This window comes from Pungitius pungitius, chromosome 15, assembly GCF_949316345.1.
Source record: "Pungitius pungitius chromosome 15, fPunPun2.1, whole genome shotgun sequence".
Lineage (NCBI taxonomy): Eukaryota > Metazoa > Chordata > Actinopteri > Perciformes > Gasterosteidae > Pungitius > Pungitius pungitius.
Window position 1 is genome coordinate 15,090,795 of NC_084914.1, and position 14,733 is coordinate 15,105,527.

Sequence of the window (14,733 nt, forward strand, 5' to 3'; positions counted from 1 at the left end):
CAAAATAATGTGACCACTGAACCTATCTGTAACCATATGTCCGCACAAAATGAAAACAGAGAATATGAGATAATGTGAACTGAGGAGGAAAGTCTTGATGCGAGTCAAGCCTGTAATTTGGGCTTTCTAAAATGTTCTGACACATCTTGAGCAGGACCAAATAGTTTTTACATTTTATAACACTTACTCATTAAAATGATAAGAAGTGACACATAAACACATGTACATTTATTCTACTAGTATTTTGATTGTGATTCTGCCATGCACATTCCTGGCCAGCCAGGGTCCATTTATATAAATCTAAACTGCTGCTTTAAAATGAATCAATATGTTACAATCCCACTATTTACAAACAGATGAATACAATGATTGTGCTTTATAAAAAATAAAAGCTTGAATGACCAATATATGTTTTGCATGCAAAATCTGTTTCAGCATCTACTGATTATTGCTCATATTGCTCTTAGTATGGCTGGCAACATGTTAATGAAAAGGTTAATGAAAAAGGCAACATTAGGAAGCATTACATAGCAACGTTTTCAATATTATTTACAACATTTTTACGTACAAAAATATACAATATGCATTTTACTGCTTGCATTGTTGCTATGTTATATTTGATATGAATGATATATGGAGGCCAAGACTCAAAAATAACTAAATACATTTGAAAAATCTCTTTCTGTGTGTGTATTGCCTGATATATGGCAGCTCATATTTATTATTTAAACAAATGTATGATAATATTAAGTATATCTTCAATGTGTAACTATTTGAACTATATTGAACTATACCCACATGGGTCATTCCAAACAAACACGATGCTGCTACACAGCTCAAATAAGAGTGATGAGACGTAATGCCAAAGATATCGCAGAGCATCATCGTGAAAACAGCCTTAGCTGCAATGTACCACGGGTTCGTCATGACTAAACTCAGAGGGGAAACCTTGAGAAAAGCCGCGTTAAACTCAAAGTATCAAGGCTCAAGTTATTTATCGTAGCAATGAATGTAATTACAGGTTGCATGGTGATAATGAGGGGGTTAGCTGGATGTGAAGTGGCCATCTTGCCTGGTACTCTGTCCTTTTGAGAGTGTGTTTTTCAGATGACTGCAAACACTCTGAAGGCTTTTCCACCTGTTGGGTTCAGTAGGCTGGAAGAAGCACGGCATTCAAAAAAATTGGTGAAAATTGTGTTTTGTTTTCCAAACAATAAAATGTTCTTACACAAAGAAGTGTTCTAATACTAATTGAAATTTCCTCATCTCACTGATACAGGTAGTTACAGATAAAAATTGCAACTCAAAAGGTCCCGCTTAATATCAAATAAAATAGACAAGGTGTTTCAACTACTCTTTTGTGATACTACCTTTCTGAGGTGATGCCATTCTGATAGCTGCTACTGTACTGCTTCCTTTTATCCACAGGCATCACATCGAGGTACCCCCCCGACTCGTTCTGGATCACTCCAGCATGAACAGCTGCTCGGCAGATGCTGGATTTCTGAGTCGAAAAAAAGAGGTTACATCAAAGAGGAATTTCCAATGTTCTCATCATTGTACTCATCATTGGAATTTAACTGTTCTCACTACATGTGCAGAAAAAGATGTCTTTTATATAATGGGTTGTTTTAGAAATCAGGAAAGTCATGTGTAATGTTATTCACACTGTTCTATATTAGCTTCAAACGAATTCTGTGAACAAAATCAACAAATTGTAAAAGCACATTTCTGAGTGATAAGAACTTACATCTGAATAGTATTTTGTCCCAATGACTCGGGCCACACTATCACGCCGACAGTTCCGTGGACAATACGACCTGAGCAAAAAGATGAGATGACTTTATCTCTGAGGATATTTTAACTGGAAATACAGTGCGTTCCTAAAGGTCTTATTTAAAGAACTATTATGGAATTCTGCAAATGCTATCTTTTTGTCATTGATAGCCAGTTTTGCTGCTTTTCTTGGATTTGTAAGGGCACATGGACAACCGACAACCCCCATTACTTAAAATGATGACGTCAATCTACTTTTCGTCCAATACCGCGCCTATCAAGTGACATTACCACTACTTTCTGGAATACACCACGCCTATCAAGTAAGGCTACTGTTGGCGGTGGAAACGCTCGCCAAATCATGGTTAACAGACCCGACCCGTACCGACCCGACCCGCACCGTACCGTAGAGCTCGGTGGAAACGCGGCATTAGCCAATTGCAAATTAATTCAAACATTGAGGTGTTTTCAGACTCCTGAGTGAATAAATGTAATGCAGAATATTACCTGGGACAGTGCCGTACAGGTTTCTTGAAAGGACAGAACAGTGCAACAGTCGTGTCGCATGATAGTGCCTTGACTAGGAGAATAGAAAAAGAATCACAGCAAAATTACATGTGACTGTATTTGTGTCTTGAGAGTGAAAAATAAGGTTTCCTTACCGGGCACCGACTCTATTTTGAAGGAATTTGCGCTTCTATTTTTCCTGTAAATTTAAAGAAAGCTTCGTGAAATTATTGTTTGTTTTGCATTAGTGCTGACAATATTATATCCGGACTCAATCAAACTCATTTTTTGCTTAGTACTACAATAGATTGAGACCAAATACAGAGTCTATTTCATACCGAATTGATTGGATGCCATTCTTGTATGACTCTGTGAATTGCTGCTTTCTGCCCACTCTGGTCACATCCAGCCATCCTCCACCATTGTCAATAACACCAGAGTGTAAACCGGCTCCACACACGCTGGATTGCTGCAGTAAAAGACATTAAACTAGACTTAAAGTTCACTTAAAACCAGTACTATTTGATTTCAGATACTTTCGTGCTTCCTGTAAAAATAGAAAGCTACCAAGAATATTGTTACATTTTTTAAATTTAAAATACAAATTAAAAAATAATTCTTAACTATCAAAACAGTTTCTCAACGTAGCAAAATGTAATTGAAATATCATAAAATTAATTTTCACTAATCGGATCAATAAAAAACCAATGTAGATATAAAAATCTTCATAGAACAAACCATTCAACAGGATAAAGTGGCCATAAACGGCCAATCTAATAAATTAAAATATGTATTTCATTACAACCTTTAAAGAAACATTCATTTAAGTTGACACAAAATATGGCCCCTGGAAACCTTTACCATGTCATAATATCCCGTCCCAACAACTCTTCCAGGACTGTCGAGGCAGCCTGGCGGACATTCATATCTATGGACAGGAAACACTAAAGTAAACATGTCTGTAGCTTTGTTTTAAATACAAACACATTAATATTACTAAATTCAGTGCTTTAAAATGAAAAATAAAAAGAGAATTAAATTATATATCTTAAATGTCCTGATAATTTTGACTATACTCAACTATCTAATATACTTATTTTTGTATCGGATGTTTCTCAGAATTGATTTTATTATTTTGACATCTGTCCATTGAAGTGTCATCACGTTTTCTCAGCATTCTTACCTGTTGCAGGTTGTCCCCTTGCACTGATCTCTCAGCTTGGTCTCACAGTCGACCTGTTGACCTAATATACAAACAAAAGAAGGCCTTTCACGATGTGATTTTGATACGACTATTAACCTGCAGTCAAATCGCTGCACCATTAAAACAGATGTGGTATGGCACCCTTACACATCTGCTCTGTGCTGACAACCTGGTTTCGCTCAAGGTTGTCATTGGGTGAGGGGTTTGGTGTCTGGGCCCTGGGTCGGGGTTCCCTGTCCATAACTGGCTCCGGTTCTGGTTCAATGTAGTTGGTCTCCTCAATCTCAGGAGACGGGCGCCTGTCAACTCCACCATCTGACATGCAATAGATCAAAACATATTCTTCGTCTTAGATTGAGCAGGATTATCAACGGGGTATGTGTTTCTTTTAGTAAAATTGGTTAAAAAAAACTATTGGGGTATAGTACAAAAGTATATTAGACAATCAAACATGTCAGACCAAACCACAACTCAAGACCAAGACGCACCTTTGTAGCAGAGATTGTCCCTGCAGCCTCCAGCATAGCTAGCTGGACATGCAGAACAGGGAGTTCCATATTTGTATGGAGCATGACCCCACCAGTTGCCTCTGAAAAAAACAGACAGTATAATCCATCCATCCATCTTCAAACCGCTTATCCTGCACACAGGGTCGCACACAGAGTCCATCCCACCCTGGATCGGTCACCAGCCAATCGCAGGGCAACACAGAGACCAACAATCATTCACACTCACATCCACACACCTACAAGGCAATTTAGAGTTCCCAATCAACCTAATCTCCAGAGCAGGTCTTTGGACTGTGGGAGGAAGCCGGAGAACCAGAGAGAACCCACCCAGACACAAGGAGAACATGCAGACTCCACACAGAGAGGCCGCTGGGTGCAGTTGAGCCCATGACCTTCGTGCTGTGAGGTGACGGTGCTAACCACCACACCACCACAATATTTTTCATAATTTGAAAAATAGGCCTTTGAACAGTTTCTATCTTGTTTGTATCTCTTGTTTGGAGTTTTTACAAAAAATAATGAATAACTGAGATAACCCCTTATATTATGATTTTGTTACATTATAAATATGTTATAATATATAATAAGCAGAAACGTACGGTGGAGAGTAGTTGCAGACCAGGTAGACAGCTTTAGTCCAGATCATCCCCCACACGTTCATGTTGTAGCACACATTGATGGCACAGCCGATACGATTGCTGGTCGCCCACACCAACTGAAAAAAACACACACACACAACCAAAGACGCGTGTTTAGTGGTCCTCTCACATTTGTCAGTGCTTTCAGATCAAGGATATGCCACATGAGGCACGAGTACAACCACTGTCATGAGGAAGCTTCACCAAAGACACATTTGGTATTTGGTATGCAACATTGAAGTGCCTTGTCTGAATGCCATATTAATCTTTTCACAACCATTGTCAGTAGCATGGCCTGTTATTTATTTGGTTTGATTTCAGCCACACGCTTTTCACAAAGTACCCCTAATCTTCCTCTGACAGATTGGCAGGACCACTTTTCTACCTTACCACTTCCTGCATATCCAGAAGTACTGGCCGAACCCGCTCCTCCTGTTCCGGCCCCATAATTCCTCTCTTCCCCTGTCTTCCTCCCTTTTATGTGGAGTCCTGAGGGGGTTTGGTAATATTCACTATAAAAACTACCCACAACTAAGTTGGTTAACCAGAAGAGCTACACAAAGCTCAAGCTTTGCACTTCAATCCTGTTTACCTTCAATAGATTTGTTAAACACTTCTTTTGGATTTATTTATTTTATTGCTTGCTAGAGAACGGCACTTCATTTTAAAAAAGCAGAAGATCCTTTTTGTGAATAAAAGCAGTAATTGCGCAGCTATCACAGTAACAAATGCAAAATCGATTAACTTGTATCGATTGAAGAAAAGAGTATTGTTTTCAGCGCCGGCGCTCCGCACACGCACATCACGCACTGCAAGTAGGACACCAAGTGCCTGGGGGGGCATCAAAAAATCTGGGACGTAAAATATCATCACAGTAGGCTACTAGTATAAATAACAAATAAAATATGTCTAAAGCATGTTAATATGCGGGAGCAATACAAAAGTAATAGGCATAGACCAAATTAGTCGAGAAAAAGGGGAACCTCCTGTGCGGCCCCCCCTCCCCCCACCTCCCAGTGGTTTGATTATGTTCGATTATGCCTCAAATCTCAAATGTGGCAGACAGCTTTGAAATGGCTTTGAAAAGGCATCAAGAGTCGGGGGCGTAAAAAAGAAAAAAGAAGAGACAGCGGGTTGATGCTCGCGCATAGCTCTCAGCCAAGACAATGTCTTCAGGGGTCAGGGCTCCCCAAACTTTGTCTTGTGAGGACCGTTGCTAACGGTCAACGGGCGGCCGGCTGGCCACACATACTCGCGCTCATAATGTCCGCACGGATCGCCGGTGGGCCATATTCGGTACTCGTCCGCGGGCCACCCGAAGTTTTCTGTTACCGTTACCGTTTTTGTTATCATTTGTTTTTTATGTTATCATTTACGTTTTTGTTATCATTGACGTTACCGTTTCTGTTACCGTTAGCAATAATACTAGCAATTTGCTAGCTAGCTAGAAATGGTATTTCTGATTATTGATGAACGTGATGTGATTAGGGAACGTTCAAGTGGTCTGGCTGTCATCAGCATCAATGGGGACGTGGCTCAGAAACTGGCATATGATGACCTGATAGCTGATTTTGCAGCTAGGAAATGCAGGCGTGTGCCTCTGTAGGGCCTTTGACAACTGATGGTAGTGAAAATGTTTGTAATATACCTGTAGTTCTATCGGATAGCAGAATGGTCTCTTTTATAGAGATGGTAAAGTAAATTCTACTGTGCAGTTTGTACTTATGTATGGTTATTTGCACTTTAAAATTTGCACTTTATTATTATTATTTGTACTTATGTATATTATTTACTGAAGAAATGTGCACATTATTACTTAAAAAAAAAAAAAAAGAAAAAAAAAGATCTGATGAAGGAAATTAGTGATATACTCATGGAAGTTATTTCCCACCAGTGTCAAAGACTGTATCTCTTCTTAGAGGTTTTATCAGCCTGTGTAACTAAAAACACTTATTGTGGCCATAGCTGAACTATGATAAAGGTTTTTCAAAACAAAATGATTTGCATGTTTTTAGTACAAGCCTAAAATGATACTAAACAATTGATAACCCTTAAAGACACAACATTCTCACCTGAGTGTAGTGAGTACAAACAGGTCCTGAACATCTGAATGGGCAGTGTGGGTTGCATTCCTGGGAGTAAGGATAGCTGTAGTACTTCACCTCATCATACCAGGCCTGGACATGGTAGGTAGGGGGGCGATCCCTAAAGTCACACAGAAAATGTCTGCATAGCACTTGAGAAAGACCAATAAGACAATTCTGCCTGTTTTTTTGGCCTCTAGAAGATGGCAATTTTTCATGGGCTATTTTGCAATTGTGTCCGTCCAATGTGATCTCAGCTCTACTGGACATGTTGGTGCTTGGTCAGAAGCCCTGAGCGTTGTTTCCTTGCAATGCAGTTTGGTTTAGGTCACAAAACTACCTGGTTAGGCTCCTGTTTTGGTTTAAAAATAAATATGTGTCTTACGCAACTTGGATGGATGTAACATCATCTGACTCAGTAACACTACAATTATACAACCGTTGCTCTGAGGGTCTAAGAGAGTTTTGTATTTGAGTTAGCTGGAAGCCCAATGAGAAAAAACATGCATTAAAGGATATTCTACATCTTCTCGTGATAAGTTCCCTCCTCTTCTGTATATACACACCTGCCCCAGTGCGTTCCAAGGTTCTGGCCTATTTGTGTCAACATGTGGCTCGGCCCATGTTCCCATCGGCAGGTATGCGCCCAGTGTTCCGCGCTCCTCTCCAGCTCGGTATCCCATACCTGAGGTACACACACAGAACATCACACAGGGTCTGGATTAAAAGGTTATTTAAAGTATATGAACTCTGCTAGGGTAAGCAGTTAATATACTCATTTCAGTTGTTTCTCAAAGCATTAGTTTTGGTAATATTAGATTTCTCCTAGAGCAGCTTTGCCTCTGACAGATGTTTGCAGACCTGAAACTCTACTCTAGATTAACCTCATGGTTTAAGTGGCCTAATTGGCCACTTACCGTAGTTGTGGCCTTATGTGGTACTCATTGCACCTTCTCAGATATTTCATCGTGCTTTTTGATCAAAACGCACCATAAATTCCATGCCTTACATACTTCGCCTCTCCTACACACATTTACAAATGCACACACATACACACACACACACGCACACACTCACACACACATACATGAGAGAGAAGAAAACAGAGAGGTATCACCACCACCACATAAACTTGCAGCCTTGTGCTACTATTGAATGTGGTTCTTTCATAGCGGATTTCCAGTACGTTTTGGTAGTTTAAAACTAAAAGCTGACAAATGAGTGCTACCAGCTATCACTGTTTCTACCACAGTTTTTCTTTTTGCTCAATTAAAGTTAAATTACCTGAAAGCTATTTTGAACAATGCAAATCGTAGGTATAAGGTTGAGCAATTCAAATGTTGCAGCAAGGTTCAATTTACTGTTGAATTTGTGGAGGGGGTAGAAGAAAAGCTGCACTGTGTTCCACCACTAGCGTGCTGTTTGGTTGCATTATGGCCCGTCAAAAACCAATGGGACAATGCTTGAGTGTGGAGTTGTAACTGCTCTTATCTCACCATAATGTGTTCCATGTGTTTGGTAGCACTGACACACCATGCACACTGTTGCCCATTCACTGTGGCTCTGCTTGCTGTTCAGGCCTGACTGGAGATGGGATATCATGGCCCTTTACTTCTCTGACGCCAGGATACCATCACTTGGGTGGTTTTCCGCTCTATTCTCCTGCAAGGTTGACACGCAATGCTATCTTTTCATGTGATCATTTGATTTTTATGTATTGCTTGTTGAAAAATTCAAGTAAACATGGATGCATGAATTTTCCTATTGTGCAGGTTATAGTTGAAGTGAATGGCATGTGGAACGAACATTTACAGGGCACAAGTAATTTTATGGGCAGACTGAACCCAGCTTCAGGAGCGTTTCTAGGATGCAAAGAAAGGGGGGGGCTTAGTCCCAGGGGAGTGGCAAGGAGAGTGGCACTGCACAAAAAAATAAAAGGATGATGGCATGAATGCAATGGCACTTCTCTGATAATAATCTGGTCAGGTAAGTAGCAGAGGGGGTTCTTAATCACTTTCAGCTGCAGTGGTGTTGATGGAATTAACAACAGGTGTGGGTCAGTGAATGTCTGTGGAGGCATATCCATGGAGGGACGCACAGACCTCTACACATTTTAGGAAATATGGAAAAAACTGACACCCCATTTTCTCCCTGATCTTCCGGGAATGAAATGAACCCCTCTGTAGGCTGAAACGTTTAGTTCCATCAAAAGATGTGGCATCCTTTCGTTCCAAAGACATTAAACTACATATAGATATCCAACATAGATTTTCATGTTGAGATCTGATTCATTTTTTTGAGCAGTGTAAATGCATACAAACCAGAAGGTTACTCACAGAAGGTTTGGTGAATGACTAAATAAACATTTTTAAAACTTTACTGTAGGTAAAGATTCCCCAAAATAAACATGTTTAAAAATTTAAAAGTCTAAAAGTTTTTTTAAAGCCAAATTATGGGGGGCTGAAGAAGATTTTAATGTAAAAATAATATGTTACATGTTACATAGTATAGTAACATGTAACATAGTAACAATATAGTATGTTTTCCCTTTTCCTGTGTTGCACCAAGTGCAACAGCATATACCTCTCTAAAGATGTGTGCTTCTTATTTGGAGACTTTATCATCTCTCTGCCTTCTTTACCGGTTTAATCTTTTACTTTGTAGAACATAGTTTGTAGCACACTGAACCCTGAGCGTGCTCATTAGACGGCACTTCAGCTTCAACATTTCACTGTGAAAAATCTACAGTGCGTACTACCAGATCTCTACCAGGTCATTATTCTCTCTGCGTGCTTGTTGTTACTCATCACACTCAATTGTCCAGCAGGGAGGAAGATGGGCTGTCTGGCAGCCTTCTGGAGAAAGGTCACGGTAACAATGTTGTTTAGCATTCCAAAGAGCATTATGTTCTCGGAATAAAAAAACTGTTTCCAGGACCACCTCTGTTGACAAAACTACGTGCAATATTACAGCAGATAAAGGAAGAATGCATTGAGAATTCAATGTAGACAAAACCTCTGTAGTTACTTCTGTAATTCAAGTTGCAAGTGGTTGTGATTATAGGAACCCTTAAAAGAAGTCATAGGAAAATATGCTAGGCGAGAAATTACGTGCTTTAAATCAAATTGACGTAAAAGTGTTTTAAAGACTTTTTACATGGGATTAAGAAGTCCAAGCTGCAAAGTGCTGCAATTTGAAAACCAAATACTTGCCCCTCATCAGAAGCAGCGATACCACATCATTATCATCAGTAACAGTATCCCTGGCTGAAGAAACCCTCGATTGTACATGACACACGTTTACACTTGTGCCCCTACTCCAAATGGCGTTGCATGAGATGTTTGAAATAGATTCACCGCCGTGGCGCCCAAAATGAGAAGCTCGGAGAATCAAATAAACAATAACCTTCGGCCACGGCCAGAGGGGAACCTTTGTGAGTCCGAAGATCAGAAGTGCAGGAAGAAAGAGAATCAGCAGGAGGAGGAATGGATAGGCAGAGTCAGGAGACGCAGGGCAGGAAGCGAGGAAGGAAGGGGGGAGGAAAGGTTGGTAGGAGGGCAGGATAACACTGCGGGGGCTGAAGGCTGGAAATGGGCCAGGGTCAGTGAGGCCAGGCGAGCAGGAGGCAGATGCCGCAGCTAGCCAGATGGGGGCTTTGGATTGTTCTCTCCAACCGTTCCTTCACTACTCCCTTTATCTAGCAGAGATAGACCTGCAGTCTGAGTGAGGATTCAAGAACGAGGCTAACAGGCAACAGACAAAAAGGTGTCATTGCTATGATGATGTGTACAAAACAGATAGAGCTCATAACTTCTAGTATTGACCTGTTCCATTGCTCAGCATAAGTTGCATGTGGACTAGCCAATGTGTTTAGAAAATGTAACGCCCCCTCAGGTAATATGAGCATGTTCCTAGCTTTAGCCTAAAGCCTAGTTTATGCTTCTGCGTTTTCAGAGAAACGCAAGGACACACAGATGCAAGAGCCCCTTGCTGCCTTTTCAACCCCTCTTGAGTGCTTGCGTGTGTCGACCCTTTTTTCTAAACTTGCGTCAAAAGCTACGCGAGCTCACGCAGCCTGCAAGGCTGTGATTGGTCTGCTAACTGAATCCTTTCAGGAGTCTCACATTTCCAGTTTCATAGCATAATTCCGCCATTATTAAAACGAAGATTTTTTACCAGAGAATTAATCAGTTTGTGCTTTTCTTCCCAGGAAGTAGTACTGGGTTACTATCTGTAAGCTAGTTAGCTGAACATGCTAACAATTGCAGCTGACATTACGTGGGAAAACACATTGTGGAACCCACTCCTTCCATTTTTATTTGGGTGTTTTTTTGTAAGTTTGTCCAATGAGGTCACAAGGTCATTATCGCCCCTACGCTGCATCTGATTGGCTTACGCTTAATATCTTTACCCCGAACCTGAAGCAATCTCACCCCAAGAATGATTTTCTTTGCCCTGTTATGGTTGCTTGAGTTTGATTGATCAGCTTTTCATTAATAGTTGATCCAAATTAACTTACAATTAATTCATTCTGACTCTTGAATAGAAATTTAGGCAGGGTGGAATTTTTGTCAATTGATTGTACATAAATGTGGTGGGATTCTACCGCTGTCCTCAGTACCTACCATGTACTCCATGTTGGAGGCAGGAGGGTGAACCTGCCCCCGCAGCTTGTTGTGCAAGTCCAGAATGAGGTGCATGTCCCCCTCGCTGATGGCCCTCCTCCCCCTCGACCTGGCGCCCCACCACTCCTCGTCCCTGTACTTCTCCAGGATGGACTCCAGCTGCGTGGAGTTGGTGAGGACGATGGCCAGGGCGGTCTGGGTCAAACACAGGAACAAGCCAGCTGCTCCGACCGGGCCCGTGAAAGGAATAGACCTCTTCATGACAAGGCGGTATCCTGGTGCTGAATTGAGAACACTTTTTGTATGGCTGCAAAACAAGGAAAGAGAATATTTAAGTAGAATAGAGTTTGGATTTCAGCTCTATTACAGTGATGCACATGAGACCCAAGTTTTCGGCGCAGCTTTTTTTTGCCCCAATGCACAGCTCATTGCATTATTACAGTAGCTCACTATTTGGCAGTTTATGTTGATCATTGCACACATTAATTTCTCCCCTTGCTAGCATGTTATGCTGAACTACGGCATCTTTTTCAAAGGCACCTTGAATCTGTCCTCTGTCTCTGTTTAAATAATGCGCTAATCATAGGGGGACTCCACTTCAAACACTGAGTCTAATACAGCTTTCAGCAGCCTGAGTGCATCTGCAGGTCACTGCATCACTACACACAGTAGGACCAGTGTGAATCTAGTTTTCACAGATTTAAAGGGCATGCAACTTACTCTACTGCACATGCCAACATCCACTGGAAGGGAGGCAGATTTTTGATAAACAAATGCATATTTGTTATGTTCTATTTTTTTCTTTTAATGACCATTTTGAGAATGACATTTTATATTTGAGTAAAAGAAGTATTTTAGAGACGACAAAATCCAAAAGTGATGGGCTAATTTGTGAGTGACAACTTTGCACGAGCAGGTCCTAAATAATATTGACCAGGTCATGACATGCATAGGTTTACCTTTAAATTGCTCCAAATCAAAATATCTCCCAGGTGCAATATTCCAGATGTTAGAGATTACTGCAGAGTGAACTTTTTCCAATCCGTGGAGTCTTTAATTCCATCCACTCCATACACAGAATGAGTGCAGTGCAGTCGGTACATCCGAGCTGGAGGAATGACAGAGAGAAAGAGGGAAATGTCAATAGGTACCTGTTGAATTCCTCGACTGGCTCAGCGCGCTACTGGCTACTCATTTTGCGTTTATATGCCAAATTTGCGTTTAGCTTGGCAACGCGCAACGCACGGAACCACGCCTCCACAAACCCTCTCGCACGCTCCACCTTACCGCACCCCCATCTAACTCGAACACACACACACACACGTGTGTTGGAACTCCATAGTTGATCTTTTTGAGGAGGCACCTGATCGCACTAAAAGTGACATGAAGGTAAACACATGGTATTTGTGAGACCAGCCTACTCCAGTTCAAGAAAGAATTGCACATTTTGCTTTTTTTAAACTTTTTGTGCACAGTAACACTCTGTCATAACTACCTAACAATACGTAAGATATAATAGATTATAAAGATTCATAAGGATAAAGGTCAACAATTCACTGATATTTGATTTATTTTCATATTCACTAGTAGAGCCTTTTGTTCTGGTGTCACTAAGCCTATTTTACACAATTTGCAGTCATAACTTTAATTATTGTACAGTAACAATCATTTTCACAAATCCATCAAAGATCCCATTCATGAACATTTGTTTTCCTGGAGGGCTGATCTGAGATCACATCAGTGTCCTTTGCTATGTGCGTGTGTGTGTGTGTGTGTGTGTGTGCGTGTGTGTGTGTGTGTGTGTGTGTGTGTGTGTCTGTGTGTGAGTGTGTGAGAGAGAGAGAGACTGACAGCAGCAGCCAGCAGGGTGGCCAGTATTCCCCTGCGACGCGACCACAAAGCAATGATTCATCTGCCTTTTACATACACTAGAACATTTGTGAAAGTTTGTGGCCGATGTGTGTGTTTGTGTGTCTGTGTGTATGTGTGTGTGTGTGTGTGTGTGTGTGTGCCCTCTCTCTCACTGCTTCCTTTGCCCAAACAAGCTCTGTTCCTATTTGACCATCAGCACAAAGAAGACTGTTGAATCGGCACTGAGGTCCAAAAGTAAGGCGGACAATGTGGAAACACAACAATGCGCATAACAGCAAACACAAAAGAGGCATGTCAACAGGTCACACAGTAAGTGTGGGTCTGCGTGAATATGTACGTAAAGGTTAGATCTCAATTTTTCACAATGATTGATTCTTAGGTTCTGTCTGTTCGGTTAAATACGCAATATATTTTCAAAATACTCTCACATAAACCCATCAATTAACCCGTTATGCCTTCTGCCTTCTGTTTATGTTTCATATGGTCAAACACAAAAGGATATGCGAAAGAGAGACTGTCTGCCAACGGGTGCTCCTCTGGCCAGCCGAAGTGAATCCATCATTATTCTTATCTTATACAACGGATTTGTCCTTGTAGCGTCATCCTAATAGGTAACATCCCCAGTTTCAAATAAATATTTATATTGTGTATAGTGTAATATTATATAGTGTGCATTTAAGTATCAGACAACTTTGATTTGCTTTGGAGATTATACCGATTGATGCAAGGATATTTTCAACGTCTTAATAGTGTTATCATTTCTTTAAGCATCTGCTGCCCCCTGGTGGCTGAAGAAGAGCATATCATTAAACATAATTACATTTTTTTAAACTTCAGCGAAGCATCCTTGTATCAGTGGTCTTTGAGCTTGATGTGCACGCCATGCGGTAGCGTTCATCCCCTTTGAGACCTTAAACGAGCAAGAGACAAGAAAACTTACATGAACTGTCGCTTTGCCACACCTTGTGAACTCCTTGTGTGGCTGCTGGGCTGAAGCTCCAGGCTCTCTGAAGGGGAAACACAAGCGAACATCCACTCTGTGTGGAGTTCACACAGGAAAAAAAGCAAATGTAACAGAATCACGGTCTCTAGTTTGCAGTAATGGTCTTGTATAAAAGCCTTGTGCGGGAATTTAGAAGAACTCCCGTCAGAAGAAAAAATTGTACAAAGAGGACCATGGAACATGTTTGTGATTAAACTTAGTGTTCAAACTTTATAGGTTCCACTTTAGGTTAGCTTCAGGTTCCACTTTATAGCATTTGGGGAGGAAACAACATTTTTCCACTTTTCTAAAATAAATCAAACACAAAAGAGTTGGCTTTTAATGAGTGTTCAAATCTGTTTCAAGAGTCATTTATTGGGACCCCAAGTTCATTTCCATGTGTTAAGACACTTGAACTGCTCCAACGGGCTGCCTGTGCTGTATTCAGTATGAGTGAATGTTTAAACGAGTCAAGACCATAAAAGGGCCAAACGAGTACAGTCCATTTACCAAACAGCACACACGCAAGGCAGTTC

General features: G+C 40.9%; 1 protein-coding gene across 1 annotated transcript; it reads right to left on the reverse strand.

Moving 5' to 3' along the window:
- Positions 1-256: 256 nt before the first annotated feature.
- LOC119204138 (cysteine-rich secretory protein LCCL domain-containing 1-like) lies at positions 257-12,525 on the reverse strand. Its single transcript, XM_037457229.2, has 15 exons — positions 12,303-12,525; positions 11,344-11,650; positions 7,285-7,403; positions 6,707-6,839; positions 4,596-4,711; positions 3,976-4,076; positions 3,635-3,802; positions 3,467-3,527; positions 3,145-3,211; positions 2,622-2,752; positions 2,439-2,482; positions 2,284-2,356; positions 1,751-1,820; positions 1,371-1,504; positions 257-1,155 (listed from the first exon to the last, which is right to left on the reverse strand). Exons 2-15 carry the CDS (start codon positions 11,602-11,604, stop codon positions 1,104-1,106), a joined length of 1,530 nt encoding a protein of 509 aa, XP_037313126.1. The 5' UTR covers positions 11,605-11,650; positions 12,303-12,525; the 3' UTR covers positions 257-1,103.
- Between the last annotated feature and the right edge of the window lie 2,208 nt (positions 12,526-14,733).

Excerpts from the sequence above, each read along its gene's own strand:
- LOC119204138 (XM_037457229.2), bottom strand. The coding sequence starts at position 11,604 with ATGAAGAGGTCTATTCCTTTCACGGGCCCGGTCGGAGCAGCTGGCTTG. Across the intron at positions 3,528-3,634 it reads TGTCAGCACAGAGCAGATGT|GTCAACAGGTCGACTGTGAG; the intron begins GTAAGGGTGCCA and ends TTTGTATATTAG. Across the intron at positions 1,505-1,750 it reads GGACAAAATACTATTCAGAT|AAATCCAGCATCTGCCGAGC; the intron begins GTAAGTTCTTAT and ends TTTTCGACTCAG.